This window comes from Triturus cristatus, chromosome 5_1, assembly GCF_964204655.1.
Source record: "Triturus cristatus chromosome 5_1, aTriCri1.1, whole genome shotgun sequence".
Classification (NCBI taxonomy): Eukaryota; Metazoa; Chordata; class Amphibia; order Caudata; family Salamandridae; genus Triturus; species Triturus cristatus.
In genome coordinates, this window is record NC_140587.1 from 992,240,312 (window position 1) to 992,259,487 (window position 19,176).

Genomic DNA, 19,176 nt, shown 5'->3' on the forward strand with positions numbered 1-19,176 from the left:
TGCATATGTGCTTCCAGTGGTTACTATGGCACATGGATTGGCACATATCAGTACGAAAGGAATTTGTAAGTTGTTGGCTCCAGTATGGCAGAATGCTGGAATTCCGAAGTGTGCAGAGAATGTGGTCAAGAATTGTATGGTATGCTTGAAGTACAACCCTGGTAGGGGAACCCCAACTCCAGCTGGTCATTTTGCGCCTCCATCATATCCATTTGAAGTTTTGCAGTTGGATTTTATCCACATGGAAAGATGCAACAACCTGAAATACATCTTAGTGGTTGTTTGCGCTTTCTCAAAATGGATAGAGGCCTATCCTCTAAAAGATAACACTGCTCTGTCCACAGCCAAAGCCCTTGTGAAGGAATTTTTCCCTAGGTTTGGAATGCCAAGAATGGTGTGGAGTGATAATGGGAGTGAGTTTGTGGAAAAGTGATGAAGAATGTGTGTGATGGACTAGGTATAAAGCAAAAGTTTCACGCTGCAAATCACCCCCAATCAGCTGGATTAGTAGAGCGCTATAATGGCGCTCTAAAACTCAAACTGGCCAAAATCCAGGCGAGCACCGGTCTTAAATGGCCTGACGCTCTGCCTCTAGCACTCCTGTCCACCAGAATGACCGTGCACTCACGAGTGGGACTTAGTCCTTATGAGGTTGTTTTTGGCCGCCCGGCCAATGTATGGGGTGTGCCAAGACCGGCGAAATTCAGTGAAATCGAGCATCCAGTACTGCTTGATCACTTGTATGATTTGACGGTTAAACTGCGTGTTTTACACCAACAGGTGCACAATACTCTTCCCCCCGGCCTCTGAAGCTCCTGGACACCCTATCGAACCTGGCACGTGGGTCCTCGTGAAGAACTTCCAGCGGAAAACCAACAATGAGCCCCGCTGGATTGGCCCTCATCTCGTGCTACTGTCTACAAGATCAGCTGTTCGAGTAAAGGGGAAAAGGAACTGGATCCACGGCGCCCAAGTGAAGAGGATCCCTTTGCCTCTGCCGTATGACCAGTGGGTCCAGGAGGGTATCGCAGACTCTGAAACAGACACTGTACCTCGTTTTGTGCCGTTCAGTGATGCACGCATAAAAGGCACAACTTCAGCACAGGAAAGTGACGATATTTTGCAAGAAGCTGTGCCACCGTCAATTCGAATGGACACCACAGAGCCTGAACTCTTGTTCCAAGATCAAACAGTACCTGGCCGTTTCCATTACAATCTAAGACCAAGGCCCATGGACAAATAAATATTCTTTTTCTTTTACCTTTCTATTTTTTGATGACCAGAGCTCTCCCATCTGAAGGACTTTCTTGATTTTTGTTTTTCGAACTACCATCCGGGTTCAGACGCAGGGTCGCGGTGCCAAGACTTTGGGGTACAGGCCGAAGACGTTAGGTCGACGGTTCTGGTTGGTCTAGGGCGTTCCCTGGACTGACAGGCGTACTCCTTAGCAGAAGATACTCATCCGCCGCGAGCGGCACGATTAGAGGATGGAGTTTTTTAAGATGGAGAGACTCACTGAGGAAATGAACTTTAAAGCAAGAATGTGTAAAATAATGAAGCGCAAACGTTTTGTATTCTTATGCCTGTTTGTATTATGTAGTATGGTAGTGTTTACCGTAGGATTTGTATTCTTCTCCTCTCAAGAGCCCATTGCACCCACTGTACAGCCTATACCTCCTCCTACTGACTCCTCACACTCTTTTCACCCTCTGCCTGAACATGAACAAGCTAGACGATCAGAGTTTGTGAATAACTCGTTTATTCAGCTCCTGCACCAGCACCAACTAGTCATGAATACAACAAATTGTTGGGTGTGTGGTTTAATGCCACATACCATTAACAAGGGTATTCCCTATCTAGTGTTGCCGTATAGTTACAATGGATCGTCATGGGCATTCCAGACCATGTTTCTCTATGCACTAGATGCGTACTCCCCGCGACAACCACGTTCCATCAGACCTAGCACCAATAATAAGGCTTTAATGAAAGGAGTTGCCGATATGGGTAGAGATATCGATGCATACTCATCCATTCCCAAAGAAGAGTTGAGAGCTTATGTAGGGTGGAACGCGACGGGGTATAGTATTAGTCTGGGTGAAAGACAGCGAAAAATTTCATCCCCAATCTGGGTCGTACCCCACATAGGTCGGTTCTGTTTGCAAGGTAATGGTCAGAATCCTAGAGCTCAACTGGGAAGAAGTGACTGTACTGAAACGTACACTTTTCCGTCACAGTTTTCCCCTGCGTTTTTGGCTGCCAAGGGTACATATTTTATCTGCAATGACCGAGCATATACATGGTTGCCCCCTGACTTCTCGGGCACATGTTATATTGCAAATCTGCTACCGCCAACATTTACTGCCGCCTCTGACTATCACAAGACCAGAGTTGTGAGAGGCGTGATTAGTAAGGAGGATACTGCCGGTCAGGAAGCGGGAGATTTCTTTTTGGGTTTCCTGCCGTTTTGGGGACCTATGGTCAATAGTAGGAACCTGAGACAGCTGACTCGTGTGGTTGAATCCACTGTTAATGTTACGGCTGGTGCCCTTGGTAATTTGACGGCTGAGCTCCAAGCGGATCGCCTCATGACTTTGCAGAACCGCATGGTTCTAGACGTCATACTTGCAGACCGAGGTGGGGTATGTAAGGTTATCCAATCCAGTTGTTGCATTTTCATACCAGACAACGCTCCCAACAGTTTATCAAGCCATCTCCAAACTGCATAAAATATCTGAGTCCATACACGTGGATAAAGGAGATTGGTCACTGGTGGGGTGGTTCTGGGAACTGATATCTGCCTGGGGTTGGAAAGTTCTGATGGTCATTGGAATGATCTTAGCCATCCTTTTCCTGTTCTGTCTGTGCATACAGTGTGCTCCTGCGATATGTGGCCTCTGTGCTACATTATGTGTAAGGAAACCTGTATCGAGGGACGAGCTAAGTAATAGGATGATGCTACAGCAACATCTCCATGACTTCATGAATATTGACCTAGACTCGGATTGAAATGAGTATAGTTATTGCCTATGTAAGGGCAAAAGGAGGGTCTGTCGTACTTTAGAATTTAGGACCACGTAGGAGGCAGGGCCCTACCCCTGTCTATCCCGGTAATAGTGAACCGCGAATGGTTAATGCGGTATGTACAAGTGTTTTTTGTAACGTTTTAGCTATGGATGCACTGTGTATTCGCTATTTCACATCACTACGTGGGTTCCATTTTGTATCGGTGGCCATCTTATGGTTGCCCTCACATAGGCTATATAGCATGAAGCGAACACGGGCCTTTTAGAGCACATGTGCCTTTCCTTGACTTTTCTGTGACCTGGGCAGCTTGGCTCCGCTGCCCCAGGTCAAACTGGTTTCACGAGTTCCCCGTCCTCTGGCCACCTGTGATTAGCATCAGGGCTTGACACACCATAAAGTCTTTTCATCCTACACGAGCCTCCAGCTAATCTCTTTCGCACCTGACTGTTCCTGCTTTATGGCTTGTTTCCTAAACAGGAGATGCTCATGTTTATTGGGGCCTATCGATATCTGAAGTGGGATCTGAGCCTTGCTGTGTAAATAATTGCGGGCTGGCTTAACTGGAATGTGGGATGGTCATCATGACTCTGCCTTTTCGTTTGAAATGTATACATGTAAAACCAATTTCGTAAACTAAGGAATGTATGCCTGAGGCAGGATATTCTGTATTTAAGAAGAAGCCCGTTTCTATGATTTTCAGCAGTCTCCTGAGAACATACACGCTGTTGTACTTCTAGGATACCTGTAATTGGTCTGCAGCCAATAAACTGATCTTTGACTTCACCCAGAAGACTCTGTGTTTCTGTAGGTCTGAAACAGGAAGAACCCCGAAGTCATAGGGTGTGTTCCCCTGCACCGCTGGGCTTAAAATACCCAGTACTTCAAACCTATCTTTACCAAAGTAAGTATCAGTCAAAGTTGCTCCATCGCTTATTCAATCCAAATTCTTTACAATGAATCTTCTACATTGGACTCTTGCTCACTTACACAAATTGAAACTACGAGATAACGATCTGTGCTGGAACTGTAATCTAGGCACTCAGCAACACATGTTTTTTAAATGTACACTATTAGACTGCTTTCGGGGTTCCTATACAGAAGCACTTATCTATAATCTTTAATACACCCATCATTCTCTCTTTCCCTATGATTATGTTGGGTTCATCAGCTGCAGTTGATCCCCTACCGCTTGAAAATATAGATCTGGAATTATTAGAATTGCTCTTATCCATTGCAGTCAAATCATACTCACAGAATGGAAATCTTTTCATCTCCTGTCGTACCACACTTGGTGGGCATGGGTGTCATATCTTAGAGGAGTTCATACACTTATAGGGAGCAAACTATCTACTCCTCCAATTACTAGCATTGTATGGGGCTCCCTGGACAAATACATGGATCTGTCTGCTCGGGGTCTAGTAGCTCAGCATCCTTTTAAGTCCCTTGCTTGATTTTATCAATATAAGTGAAGCAAATGTCCCATTATACCAACCCCCGCTATCCTCCCCCTTTCCTTCTATTCTTCCACCCACTTTTTTCATACCTTTTATGGTATACCTTATTTATCAAGTGAGACACACTCTGCCACACATTATATTATTGTTTTATATGGTGCTTTTGATCTGACCCCTCAATTTTGGGGTGATAAATAAGATCTGGTGGCTTTGAATTATTTGGTTTCTGTCACATTCATATAATGTTTTGTCCCACCTTCAATCTAAGATGAGTACTCTCTGTTATGTGACTATGTTTAACTTTTTGCATGTATGCATCAATTTTGGCATCTATGTATCACAGTTTACCTGGATTGTATTTCTTTTTCTCCAAATACCATAATATATTCAAACAAAAAATAAAAACAGTACAAAAAAAAGTATGTGTTGGACATGGCCCTTTTTGCAGGGTCATCCCTGAACTTTTCGCCTTCCCCCTGTATTTTTTCTGACCCTTTTTTGTTGGTTTTATGACCCTGGGCACTTTACTCACTGCTGATCAGTGCTAAAGTGCATATGCTCTCCCTATGGCAAATTGATGTATGAATTAGTGATTCCATGACTGGCTGGTTTGGTTTACCTGTCAGACCCTAGTACAGTGCACCAGGAGTGCCCAGGGCTGGTAACCCAAATGCTGCTGGTGGGCTTGCAGCACTGGTTGTGCCACCCACAGAAGCAGCCTGTAAAAGTGTGTCTAAGGCCTGCCATTGCAGAGCCTGTGTGCAGTCTGGTACTGCCATGCTGACTGGGCAAGTGCACCCACTTGCCAGTCCCTAAACCTTCCCTTTTCTTCATATCAGACACCCCTATGATAGGCCCAAGGGCATGGTGCATTGTAAGTATAAGGTAGGACAAGCCCTGGTGTGTGTGGCATGTCCTAATAGTGAATTACAGCCATTTTTGTTTTTCACCATTGCATGGCTACCTGTTTCCCATAGACCAGAATGGGCAGTTTGATTATTACATCATATAATCCTAACTGACTCAGGGAACATGGTAGAAATTCAAGTTTAGTGTGCCTGAACTAAGAATGGTAAAATACATCTTTTAGTGAAGTTGGTTTTAACATTCTGTGTTTGAAAATACCACTTTTAGAAAGTAGGTATTTTCTTGTCTAACCATCCAAACCTGCCTCTGCTAGGCTGTGTATTCCTTGTCTGGAGTTTGAGTGACAGGGGCTGGGGCTGGGGAATTCCAGGGGGCTGGGGAATTCCCGAGGACAGTGTGAGTCAGCACAGGGCTGAATAGAGAGATCTCCATGTAGATGGGTGGGAGGAGTTGCACCTGGGACCTGAATGGGGCTGTGCTTTCCCTCCACAATGCTGGCTCCACCTCCTGTGGTGCGTCTGATGTCTCTGCCCTGCACTGTGAAAGGAAAGAAGGATTCATGTCAACAAAGTGCTCCAGGACTGACCAGAACTGGTTTGGACTAGGCAAAGGCCTCTCTGCCTTCAGAGAACAAAGAGAAACTGTGTATAAAAAGGGGACCCAGACCCCAGAACTTTAGATCACTTTGGGAAACAAGAAGAAACCTTTGCTGAGGAGTGGAACCAGAAGAAACTGAGGAGAGACTATCCCTAAGCTGAAGTGCTGCTTGGGGGATTGGCCTGCAGTGGTTGCCTGACTGCCAAAGAAAGGAGAAAGGGCTTTGTGTGCATTTTCATTCAACTTGTGTAGGATCTCCAAGGGCTTGGAAAAGAGCTTGCCTCCTGCTGAAGTCTCAGGGACAACAGACTTCAACCACCGGCTCCCCAGAGTTCTTTGGAAGTGCCTGCTGCTGTTTTGGGCCTTCAGAGGGACTGCGTGTCACAAGGAGCTGGAAGCGCGACTCACAGAGAAGAAGCCTGTTGCCGTCACAGCCGCTGCCATCGCATCACTGAACAAGGGTGTCGCCGCTGTATATGTCGCATTGCACCGCACCACGAGAAGCGTCCTGCAACACTGAAGAAGCGTGTCGCCGTTGCATCACTGAACAAGGGTGTCGCCGCTGTAGCTGTTGCATTGCACCGCATCAAGAAAAGCGCCTCGCATCCATGGAGAAGCGTGCCGCCGTCGGAGCTGCTGCCGTCGCGTCATTGAACAAGGGTGTCGCCGCTGCAGCGGTCGCATCGAGCGGAAGCGTCTCGCATCGTCAGAGAAGAGTGTCGCCACCAAAGCCGCTGTCGTCGCATCGAGTCAAGTCTTCTCGCAACATCGGAGAAGCGTGCCGCATCAGGAAGATCTTCACGTCTTTTGATTAATTACACAGTATGGGTCACGACAAGTAGCAGTGGCATTGCACAGCTTTTAAAATTTGCAACGAAATAGACCGTGTGTACTTTTAAAGGCTAAGGTTTTATGACCAGAATTTAATGTAACTTTATTATTCGTAGTTTTGCTTTTAAACTCAGTGATTGTGATTTTCTTCAAATTATAAATATATACTTATGGTATAGTTTATATGGAAGGAATAGACTTGATGATCGTATTAAGAAACTTCTTCAGGTCAGATGTACTAAGCATTTGAATGGTCGCAAACACTTCGTTTCGGCGTTAGCGACAATTAAAATGCTTCATCTACTTTACTAATCTCATTTTAGGAGGCAGAAAAGTTTTCCAACTCCTAAGATTAAATTCTGAATGGATACCAATTCAGTATCTGAAAGGGACGTGTTGTAGGTGTCCTTTTTAAATTTCCAAACTGGTAACAAATGTATCAATGCTTTGTGATCGAATTCTTATAGAAAAACATTAATTTTTTTATCGACGCCCAAAGGGGTTCGCTTGTGGCCCCTTTACCTTTATGAATATTAAAAATAAAGGTTGTTCAAGAGGAGGCAGTGGTCCAGGGGACTTCGCTTAAACAAACAAAAACCGATTTCTTTTTTTTAAAAAAGTTTGCTTTATTAAAACGGCAGACATGGCGGTCTACTGCCCTCAGCAGGCCTTCATCCCTGGGTTTGGCCTCGAATTGAAATGAGTCAGAATTTGCTACCTACCGAATTCCTAGCAACTACGTTTTAAGAAGTAACCTCTAAGTAAACAGATTAGTTCTTAAAATTCTCTACTGGTTTCAAATTGTGACCAGTATTTTGCACGACTAATTAGTGGGAATAGGTTATTTAATCCTTTATTAGTGCCTGTTGAAGTTTATTTTAGTTGGCCTAGAGCAGAGATTCTCCTGAGTCATAAAAAAAGCAGTTTATACTGTCTAAAAACTAACATTTTTGTCCACTAATATGGGTAACCTTTTTGCAAAACTTGTGCTCAGTAGATTAAGTACGTTCTCGGAAGCTAACAATATAATTACTTACTGCGAAGTGGCCTTAGGAAATTTTATTGGTACAAATTAATGGGGATTAAGGTTATCTTGGACCCTGACATCATTTATTTGATCTTTATAGACCTGCAGGCTTCTATAGATAAGACAAGTGCTTTTGAAATTGACTCTAGGAAAAGTGGGTGTTAACAATGCGATAATTAAAGTAATTCTTCTTATATACTCCAGTAACTTGAAACCCAGGGTACAATAATTATTTCTCTGTATCGAAGTGCATAACACAAAGGAGGATTCTGGCAGCCACTATGATAATGTATTTCAAAATGATTTGTCCAATATTTATCACCGGTAATGGTGATATCCCTACTTTGAGTGGGGCCTTAATTCCTTGCCTTTGTACGCAGTTTATAAGGCAGATTTGGCCTTATACAGAGAGTGCTATGAAATAAGTATTTAAGCATGTAAATTAAATTCAAAGTACTTATTGTGAACGGACATACTCTCCAGAAATAACAAAGGACTAAAATCTTTTTTCCTTTGGCCAAAAATGAAGGATCTGTGGCCTAAGAAATTACTGAATCAATCCTAGATTCTACATCTTGCACTCTTGACTGCCAAAAGAACAAGTTACTTACCTTCGGTAATGATATTTCTGTAAGAAACATAGATTAGCTATAGATTCCTTACCTTAGAATTACCCCCAGGCGTCAGACTGGATCCAGAAAGTTTTTCGTCAGCAGTACCCGTGCGCGTCGGTAGGTGGAGTCGGTCGACTCTGCGTCCGTCGTCGGCGTTGTGGTCGCTGGGATGACGTCGCGGCAGTTACTTAGATGCCGTCTTCGTGCGCTGACATCAGTTCTGTACACAGCTTTCCGTGCCAGGAATGCACAGCCATGCAAGACACTGACCAGTGGTGCACAAAACTAGGGCCCTGAAAGGATGTCCTTAACCCTATAAGGCAGTTTGTAGAATGGGGAGGATGGGTGGGGCGTTAAGGAATCTATAACTAACCTAAGTTTCTTACAGATATATCTTTACCGAAGGTAAGTAACTTGTTCATCTGAAAGAAACAGTTAGTTATAGATTCCTTACCTTAGAATAGATACCACAGAAATACCAACCCCGGAGGTGGGTCTGCGAACTAAGTTCACACCAGAAAGTCCTGGAGAACAGAACGACCAAAGAAGCATTCTCTTCAGACTTGGCTGTCCAGGCAGTAGTGTTTGGTGAATGTGCCCACGTAGCTGCCTGACCGATGTCATTTAGGGGGACTCACCGTCCCAAAGCAGTAGTAGCTGCCGTCGCTCTGGTAGAATGGGCGCGCAGCCCCACTGGAGGCTCCTTCTTTGCCAAGGAATAGCAAACCTTGATGCACAGAACGACCCAGCTGAAGATGGTCCGTTTGTCCCGACCTTTCTTAGCGCCTACGTAACCAACAAAGAGCTGGTCGTCCACCCGGAATTGTTTGGTGCGATCCAAATAAAAGGAAAGCGCACGTTTTGGATCCAGAGGGTGGAGCCTCTCTTCCTCTTTTAAAGGATGCGGAGGCGGAAAGAAGGTGGGCAAAGTGATGGTTTGGCCATCATGAAAAAAAGTGACCACCTTTGGAAGAAAGGAGGGTCGAGTTCTAAGGACGACCTTGTCTGGATGAACAGCCAGAAAAGGAGGCTTGGAAGACAGAGTTTGTAGCTCACTTACCCTGCGCGCAGAGGTGATGGCCACCAGAAAAGCAGTTTTCAGAGTGAGGAGTCTGAGAGGACAGTTATGTAGCAGCTCAAAGGGAGCGCACATCAGATACGTAAGAACCAAGTTCAAGTCCCACTGAGGCATTACGAAGGAACCAGGAGGAAAAAGATGAGTAATGCCTTTGAGAAATCTATTTATAGAAGGGGACTTGAAAAGAGAAGGCTGATCAGGAAGCCTGAAATGGCCAAGAGGTAGCCCTTAAGAGTGCCCAGAGCAGAGCCCTGCTGGGCCAAAGGCAGGAGGAACAAGAGAACCTCAGAAAGAGGGGCAGAAAGGGGATTCACAGCCTTTGCTATGCACCATGCCACAAATTTATCCCATCTGCAGGCGTGTACAGTCTTAGTGGAGGGATGCCTGGCTGCCAAGATTACATCACAAATTTAGGGAGGCAAGCCAAATTACACCAACTGCTGCTGCTCAATCTCCATGCAAGGAGGTGGAGGCTGGACAGGTTCGGGTGGAGGACCGTCCCCTGCTGCTGCGACAGAAGATCCTTCCGAAGAGTCAGACGGATCGGGGGATTGATGGCCATGTTGAGCAGCTCGGGATACCAGACTCTTCGTGCCCAATCCGGAGCCACAAAATGACTTGGGCCTGGTCGCGCTTGATCTTCTTCAGCACTCTGGGCAGAAGTGGTATAGGCGGAAAGGCGTATAGAAGACCGCAACTCCACTTGCGACGAAAAGCGTCGCCTAGTGAGTGCCGCCTTGGAAATTCCAACGTGCAGAATTGCTGACATTGTGCATTCTCTTCGGTGGCAAATAGCTCTAACCAAGGCTCTCCCCACTGTTGAAAGAGACCTTGCACCAACTCCGAGTGAAGACACCATTCGTGATCCATCATGTACCTGCGGCTGAGTTCGTCCGCCCTAGTGTTCAGTGAACCTGCCAGGTGTTGAACCACCAGGGAGATGCCCTGATGTTCCAGCCATGTCCAGAGACGGAGGTCCTCTTGACATATGGTCCACGACCTCACCCCGCCTTGCTTGCTGCAGTACCACATGGCGGTGGTGTTGTCCGTGAACACCTGCACTACTCTTCCCCAGACAGAGGGAAGGAATGCTTTTAGTGCAAGACGGATCGCCCGAAGCAAAGGTTGATGTGGAGCTCGGACTCCGCCGGAGACCAGAGGCCTCGGATCTCCGCTTCTCCCATGTGGCCGCCCCATCCCAGAGGGATGCGTCCGTCACCACCGTGTGTTCTGGTTGGGGACGGAAGAGGGTTCTACCGTTGACCCAATCCTGGTTCATGAGCCACCACTGCAATTGTCGTGCAGTGCCCTCCGAGATCTGGACGCAATCGGACAGATTCCCCTGAGGCTGCGGCCACTGGAACTTCAGGTCCCACTGCAGAGCCCGCATATATCACCTCTCATGATCGACTAGCAAGATTCAGGAGGCCATGAGGCCGAGCAGTCTCAGGGTCATCCTGACCGAAACCCGGGATAGAGGCTGAAAGATCGGATTCATAGCCCAAATATCCCGGACTCGCTGTTCGGGGGGATAAACCCGAAACTGCTCCAATGAAAAGGAACTTCTGAGAGGGGTCAGGTGTGACTTCGGCACGTTGATTGAGAACCCCAGCGAATGCAGGAGGTCGGCCGTAGTCTGGAGGTGGGAGATGTCTGCCTGGGGCGAACCTGCCTTCAACAACCAGTCGTCTAGATAGGGGAAGACTAGAACCCCATATCTGCGCAGATGAGCTGCGACTACCGCCATCACTTTCGTGAACACCCGAGGGGCGCTGGTAAGGCCAATGGGGAGAACGGTAAACTGAAAGTGCTCGTGGCCTACCATGAAGCGCAGGTAATGCCGGTGGGCTGGCAGGACATGGATGTGAAAATAAGCGTCCTGCCAAGGTCGAGGGCAGACAAGACCTGAGCCAGGGTCAACATTTTGAACTTCTACTTCCGGAGAAAGCGGTTGACGTCCCTGAGATCCAAGATAGGACGCAGGCCTTTGTCCTTCTTGGGCACCAGAAAGTAGTGGGAATAGCAACCACGACGTACTTCTGGGGCAGGAATGCGCTTGATCGCTCCCTTGGCCAAGAGAGCCGTAACATCCTGTTTGATAAGGGCCAGATGATCTCCCGACATGCGATGGTACTGGGGTGTCATGGCTGGAGGGTTAGTCTTGAAGGGGAGGGAGTAGCCCCTTCGGACTATCTGCAAACCCCACCTGTCCGATGTGATGGTGCACCAGTGGAGGAGGTGATGGCGAATCCTGCCGCCCACTGGCGTTCGATGGGCTGAAAGGTCAGACTAAGAGGGTTTGAAGGCTGCAGCAGAGGGTGCGGTGGTGGACTGACCCGCCCGCTGGCCCCCAGAACCATGTCGATGGTTCCCACATCCCCAGCCGCGCTAAGGTTGAACAGCTTGCGCTGGCCTGTGGCTCTGAAAGGAACGTGTCAGGGCAACCCTTCCGTGGCCACAAAAGGGGTGAAAAGCAGACTGTGCTGGGTGCGTGGTGGAGAGGCCCAAGAACTTGGCCATAGCGCAAGAGTCCTTGAAGCGCTCTAGCGCACTGTCTGCCTTGCCACCGAAAAGGCAACAGCCATCAAAGGGCATGTCCATGAAAGTGTTCTGGACATTCCCGGAAAATCCAGTCGTTCTCAACCAGGCGTGACGGTGAAGTGCCGCCGACGTTGAAATGGTCCTACCCAGTGGGTCGGCAGTGTCCAGTCCACAGCGGATGGCAAACTTCCCTCCCCTTAACAACAGCACGGGAGAGCACAGCCCAGGCCTCCTTCAGACACTGAGGCAGCACTGGCACCACCGTATCCCACACTGAGTGGGAGTAACAGCCCAAGAGGCATGCAGTATTCCCCGACCACACCCCTAAGCTGGAGGAAGAAAACAACTTCTTCCCAAGCTGATCCAGCTTCTTGGATTCCCTGTCCGGTGGTTCGGTAGGGACTGCGCTTTGAGACGCTGAGGCTTGAACTTCCGAGCTCTCGGGGGTGGGATGTTGGGAGAGGAAAGTGGGGTTGTTCGGGGCCGGGCGGTGGCGTCGGGCAACCATCCCATCCATAGGAGCCCCTGTGTTGGGCCCGAACCAGTTGCCCAAAAGGATGTCTGTGAGGGCTTCATTAAACGGCAGCAGGGGCTCCGAAGAGTTCGCTGCCGGCTAAAGCACCTGTCAGGAGGTTTGCCCTGACTGCCACAGTAGGTGGCTCGAGGTGTAGGGACTCAGCCGCCCTACGCAAATGGCGTAAGACGCTCCCTCCTCCGTAGCCACGGTAGGAGGAGACAAAATGCCAAGATCTGGTGAGGTATCCAGACCACTGACATCCCCCAGGTCCTCTCTCCAGTCCTGATTGTACTCCAGCTGGGCAGTGAGATGGTCCTCAGACCCCTCTTAGTTTTCTTCACCCTCCTCCGGCTGCCAAAATGGCTGAAAATGGCCAGGGTGGAATGCAGGCACAAAAGTACCCATCGGCGCCGGATTCCGTCGACCCCGGCTCGGTATCCACATCGGGGTGGTAGCCGGGGTCGACGCCGGCTGGAGGTCCAGCCGGCGCCGGCTGCGGACGTGGTGCCGGTGGAATCGCTGCCGGTGGAGGTGTAATGAGGTCGACCGGCGCCGACCCGGATCCAGACCTGGATCCAAGGGGGCCCTGCGGTGCGAAGGCCGGAGCCGCCGGCGTCGAAGGCCTAGGGCTCCCAGCTGAGTCCATGGAGCCCAAAGGTGCACTGGCGGAGTCGGGCTGTCCAAAGATGGAATGCATCGCTTCGTAGAACTGACGAAACTGGACAGGGGTCGCTCCCGGTCCCGGGAAGGGATGGAAGGCCGGAATCAACACTGAAGGCTCGCATGCGGAGCCGTGGAAGGGGCACCACCCGCACCCTTCATCGCGTCTGCCGACGGGCAAGGGGAAGTCGAAGAGCAACGATGCTTCTTCGACTTCTTCTTGTGCTTCGACTTACCTGACCCGAGTGTGAAGACTTAGATAAGGAGTGATGATGGCTCTGCGATCGGGCGCTCGACCTCCCACGCGACCGGGACTTTTAACGATGTGGAGCCAATTGCCGGCCTCGAGTAGCTTTCGGGACCGCTCCCGCAAAGACTTTGGGGCCATGGTTTGGCAGTCGGAGTACGACTTGGGGTCGTGGTCGCGCTCCAGGCAGTAGAGACACAAGCGGTGCGGATCCGTTACCGACATCAGTTGAGTAAAGGAACAGCAGGCCTTGAAACCGGGCATCCCGCGTGCACCAGGAGTCGATGTAAGACTGGAAAAGAAGTCGACTAAAGTTGCAAAAAGTCAGTCAAAAAGTGACTGGGGGTACTGCTCTCTCCGGATCTGTGCTTGCTGCCGCGGAAAAAGAAAGAACTGACATCAGCAAGCGAGGGCAGCATCTAAGTAACTTCCGCGACGTCATCCCGGTGACCACGACGCCGACGACAGACACTGAGTCGACCGACGCCACCTACCGACGTGCAGGGGTACTGCTGACGAAAAACTTTCCGGATCCAGTCTGATGCCTGGGGGTAATTCTAAGGTAAGGAATCTATAACTAACTGTTTCTTTCAGATACGAGGGACAGTCCACACTGTGTCAATTGTAACGCTTTTTATTGACATTTTTCTATATTTTGCCCACACTCTCATCCCCAGCAAAAAAACTGGTGGGAACAGAAAGTGCTAAATACCAGACAATACAGTCGGCTCTCAGCTCAAATTTGTCCACCAATCAATGTTTCTAAAAGGGCCACAGAAAACGTTTGAGATACTACATTAATTGCTGCAGACTCTTTCACATTCTGTTACTCACCCACACACAAAGAAGAATCCATTTTCTTTCAAAAGGATCCTTGCAACATCCTGAGCACAGGCTCTCAAACTGTCTTGAACATACTTCAGTGGAACTTCTTTAGAGCTGTTCGGAGAGTTTCTTGAGAAGCAGACCTTAAGATAAGTTAGGGTGCCATTTTTAAGAAAACTTCGGAGTTCCTCCCTGAAACAGAAGAAAAATATTGGAATGATTTTGCTGACTACCATTTAACAACTAGCAGCTACCAGATAATTCTAAAACTTCAGGAATCTAAGGGCTTGATTTAGAGTTTAGCTGGCAAGTTACTCTGTTACAAACATGACAGATATCCTGTCTGCATTATAACAAGTGCATTACATCCTTTGATTGTTCAAAAATCTTGTGTAGTTGTCTGCATTGACACTTCTCTTGAACAGAACTCATTTTCCATACAGAAGCAGAACGCCAATAGAATATTTTTTCCAAGACACTTAATGCTAGAAATATATATGTACAATAATGATTTTCACATACTACACCTATTCAGGTAGAGTACAGTGCCAAGCATCAGGGGACAGTCATGCGAGCCACAACTGCTCCACAGTCATCATTGGAATACTGGCATTTTAGTGTCTTATGAATACAACTCCATACTAGTACATTGAGGCCCAAAACAAAGAGTAAACATGATTTGAACCTATGTATGTCTTGTGGCCCTCAAGTAAGTAATATTGGGTAAAGATAATCTAGCACCATATGCCTCCGTCACAGAGTTGGAGTCTACAGCTTCAACATCAGAGGCTGAAAAGTCTATTGTTTTATTTTTCCTTCCGGAGTCTAACTCATGAAATCTCTTTCAAACACTTATCTACACAGACCTTCATCTCTATTATCTGAAGAGTGTGGTGCAAACCACCTTTGCTATTCTTGTAGGTCCCTCTGCTCATTACCCTTGATGCAATAAATATTTAATACCATTTATATTACTAAACACATTTAGATTCGGAGATGAGCTAATTCTTTTACTTATAGTTATCCCTTTTCCTATTGTGTGATTGCCTTGGCAGACCTAGTTTATGCAAGCAATACTTCCACAAGCCCACTGTGATATAGTGGGCTTCTTAAGTACTACTTACCCGAGCTGTGTCTTTTCAGGCAATACTTGTAGTTGGTGTGACTATTTTCACTGTGCATCAGCACAGCATTCACACAGATGACCATAAATTTATTAATCCATCACCAAGTGGTTTATTATATGGTGTGGTTGTGCAACCTCACTTTATAATACGGGCACAATTCCATATCAAGTCCAGTCAGGTTTGCTGTAAAACCCTCGCTCAGTCCTGGGTGTCTGTGACTCAGAGCAGTCAGGCTTTAATAAAGGAGCAAGTGTAAAGCATTAAGTAGTACCAACAGTTGAATAAAAAGAAAACGCAACAATAAAAATCCGACAATAAAAATCCGACACCTATTTATAAACATCACAACTTTTCACTGAATGCAGTAAATCATTGAGATCTTCTGTGACTTGTGGTTTAGGGTTGCCACGACAACAAACTTGAAAATGGCAATAAGGGAGGAGGAGCCAAGATGGCGACCGGGACGGCAGCGTAGACTCCCGGCTCCGTGAACCTCCGCATCCCGCACGGATATCCTGCATGAGATCCTTAGCCTGCACTATACGCCCGTGTTTGTGAATGAGAGCGGCAACCGATCGTGTGACTCCGAAGTTTCTGGCGGCGGTACCGCCGGAGAAATGCGCATTTGAAATCTGCGGCCTGTGCAGCCCTGGAGCCGGGACCTCGAGTGGACACCTTGGCCGGGTGGCAGTTCAACAACAGCGGCCTTTGGTGACTGGGTGGAGTCGGACTACCGGAGCGGTGCGAATATCGGCCTACATTTCGCCGTGGTCGTTCCTACCACTAAGCGTAGCGGAACGAGTGCATGCTCGGGGTGGCAATTCCAAGACTCTCCGGTGATTGCCTCTGCCTTCGACGGTGAGCTGCCTGGACGCTGCCCGTGACTCGCATTGATTCCTGCGGGCTGCCCCCGGATTTTCGCGGGCGCTGGTCCGTGGTGGGGACGGCTGTTGCCCGTGACCACACAACGGATATATTTTTTGCCTGCCTCCGGAACCCTGTTTTCCAGCGACTTGGACCTTGCGGCGCTTGTCCCTGGGTCCCGGTCCCAATACGGGTCGGACCTACCCGGCGGCCATCTTGTCATGATGAAGTCTACCATCCTGTCCACCGGGCCACAGCAGGATTGGGAGTGTGCGACTCTCGGGAGCGTGGCGGAGCGACCGCATAGAGCTGTGCTGGGGTACCGTGACCTTCTTGAGGCTCTTGGTGCCCTTCATTCCACCTTGGTTCATGGCGTCTGGGTATTGGGGAGTAAGCTTGATGGTGTGGCATCAGCGTCGGGACAGTTGCTGCCTGCCTGCCCCCAGGTACACAGGGACTTCCTACACTGCACTCAGGAGGACATTGTCGTGGCCACCCCTGTGACTAGTGAACAGCTGGAAACTCCGGACAGTGTACTACCGTGTGATCGGCTGGCTGTGGGTCTGATCTGTTCCGGAGGTACTGGACCTGAGTTGGGGGTGGTGGCCTTGTCCCGTGCGCGGCCTCCGGCGCCCCAGGGAAAATTCAAGCAACGGTTGTCTACTCCGGCTGATTCCGCCTTCCTGGACCTTGTGTGCAGTGCAGATCCTGGGGTAGCACTGGGAAAGACGTCCCTCCATAATGCTGACTGTGTTGGTACTCAGAGACTTCCACCCCACCTGTGTGCGTCGCTTCCTGGTCGTTTTTGGACGCTCCTTTACCTTGTAACATTGGACATGGCGCCGGGTCGAGGGGTATGCATGGGCAGATTTGCAAAGAGTGGCCAGGGATAAGGCTGATCCTTCAGAGGTGGTCATCTAATAGGCGGGTGGGCTCAGGGGTTGCGTGCTCTCATGGCATAATTGTTAGTATAATAGGTGCATAATGCTCCCCATCTTTCTTTGACATGGTCGACTTTGTGTTGCTTACTGTTTGCTTTGGGGAAAACATACTGTGCGGGAGGGAGAGGCCGGGGGCATGTTTTGAAGGCCCTCCTCCAGTTTATTAATACTCTCTCTACCCCCCCGTCTGGTGGGGTTCTTTTCTTACTCCTTTTTCTCTGTTTCTTCTATATTTCGGGTCTGGTTCCAGGGCGACAGGCACACTGCTGGGGGGGGGGGGGCCGTACTCATCTGCAGAGGTGCAGGGTGGGGGGTTGGGGGAGGGGATTCTTTAGTCTTTAACCCCTTTTTTTCCATGGCCTCCTTTTTCTTCTCTGATTCTTCTTTGTTTTTCTTTTCTGGGATCAGCGTGGTACAACTCCTTTGTTGTGAATCACTGCCTTTTCATGTGTGCCACAATTTCCGGGGTGTTTTCTGGGTTTTAGGGCAGGGGACTCCAGGCGCAATTGATCATGATATTCCTCCACATCCTGAACTTCCTGTTTCAGCGCCATTGATCCGATAGATTGCTGTTTATTGCTTACGTTTATTATTCTGCCTGCCATTTTTCGCTGCTGGGAAATTGTTTGGCACCTGATCCTTCCGTCTTTCCCTATTATAAAATGAAAACCTTTTTCATCCTGGTGTCCTACTTGCGCTGCTCAATGGCCGAGAATATATTAGCATGGAGATTCTGCTCCCCGAGGTGCTGCCTGTGTTAACATTTGATCTCTGTTACTCTGACTGCTTAGCGGCCGGCCCCGGTGGGTTGTAGGCCCATACTTGTTATTGGTTGAAATGTCAATAAAGGTTTTTCAAAAAAAAAAAAAAAAAAAGAAAATGGCAATAAGGACACTTGAGGAGACCAACTCCAACAGTGAGCTAGTTAGGTCCAGTTTAACAGTTACCTCACTATTAAAGCAGTCTTTATCCCAGTTTCAGGACCTCTGGGTAAAGTGCCACAGGAAATACATGGAATGATCCTGATGCACAGGATGCAGGATGCTGAAGATGCTCAAGGATACCGAGAATGCTGAGCCTTTGGTTGAGGATCTTCCTGTGGCCACTCCTTGGTCCACGAACTCAGGGGTCGATGCTTAAATTCCGAGTGACCAAACTGCACTATGACTCTCCAGGGTCCAGCAGACTCAGGTGCAAATTTTGACCAATGGGCCGCACATCAGCGGCCATCAAGCTTCTTAGCAGTGGGCTTTAATAGTAGCAAGTTTCTCAGCTTTTATGGCCCAGTGGCGTTAACAGGGACTCAGTCAACAGACTCTCGGAGTCCCCTTCTCAGTCTGGGGCTTGAGGACGATGTTTCCTCAAGCAGGACACCACACAGGCATTTCCCTTTTTTGCTATCCCAAAATGCAGCAGGTTGCAGACCACTCTTTGGTGCAGCCTCTTTTTGCTCAGTCCAGGGAACAGCAAGGCAGCCCCTCTTCAGTCTTCTCTTCAGGGCAGATATGATCTGAGGTCTGGGTGCCATGGATGCCACTATTACGCCGACTATGAGCCTAGGTGGACGTGGAGACTAACTAGCTAATGGGCTACCAGGTCCCCTCCCATCTGATGACTTCCTGCGAAGTGTGGTGTTGGAAATTGGGTAACTGGTTGACCGGGGTGTGAGCCCTGGCCAAGCAGCAACGACAATCCTTATCAGGGTAAGCCACATGTAAACCACAAATTAGCCTGTGCTCAAGCCCCTGGTAGCTTGGCACAGAGCACTCAACAGGCTTTACTTTGAGGCAATGTGTAAAGTATTTGTGCAACACGTCAAACAGTATAACAGTGAGAAACACCACACAAAAAGTTCCCACACCAGGTTAGAAGGATAAAGCTTAATATAATATATAGAACACCACCAAAATGACAACAATCCAATCAGTAGAACCAGACTTATTAATTTTTAAGAATAAACTG

General features: G+C 48.4%; 1 protein-coding gene across 2 annotated transcripts in view; it reads right to left on the reverse strand.

Moving 5' to 3' along the window:
- Positions 1-19,176, reverse strand: part of MTRR (5-methyltetrahydrofolate-homocysteine methyltransferase reductase) — a 399,747-nt gene that overhangs the window by 14,140 nt on the left and 366,431 nt on the right. For both annotated transcript variants that reach the window (XM_085606098.1, XM_085606097.1), the window contains one exon: positions 14,292-14,474. In XM_085606098.1, the coding sequence (XP_085462224.1) occupies positions 14,292-14,474 (183 nt within the window). The remainder of the gene's footprint in view (positions 1-14,291; positions 14,475-19,176) is intronic.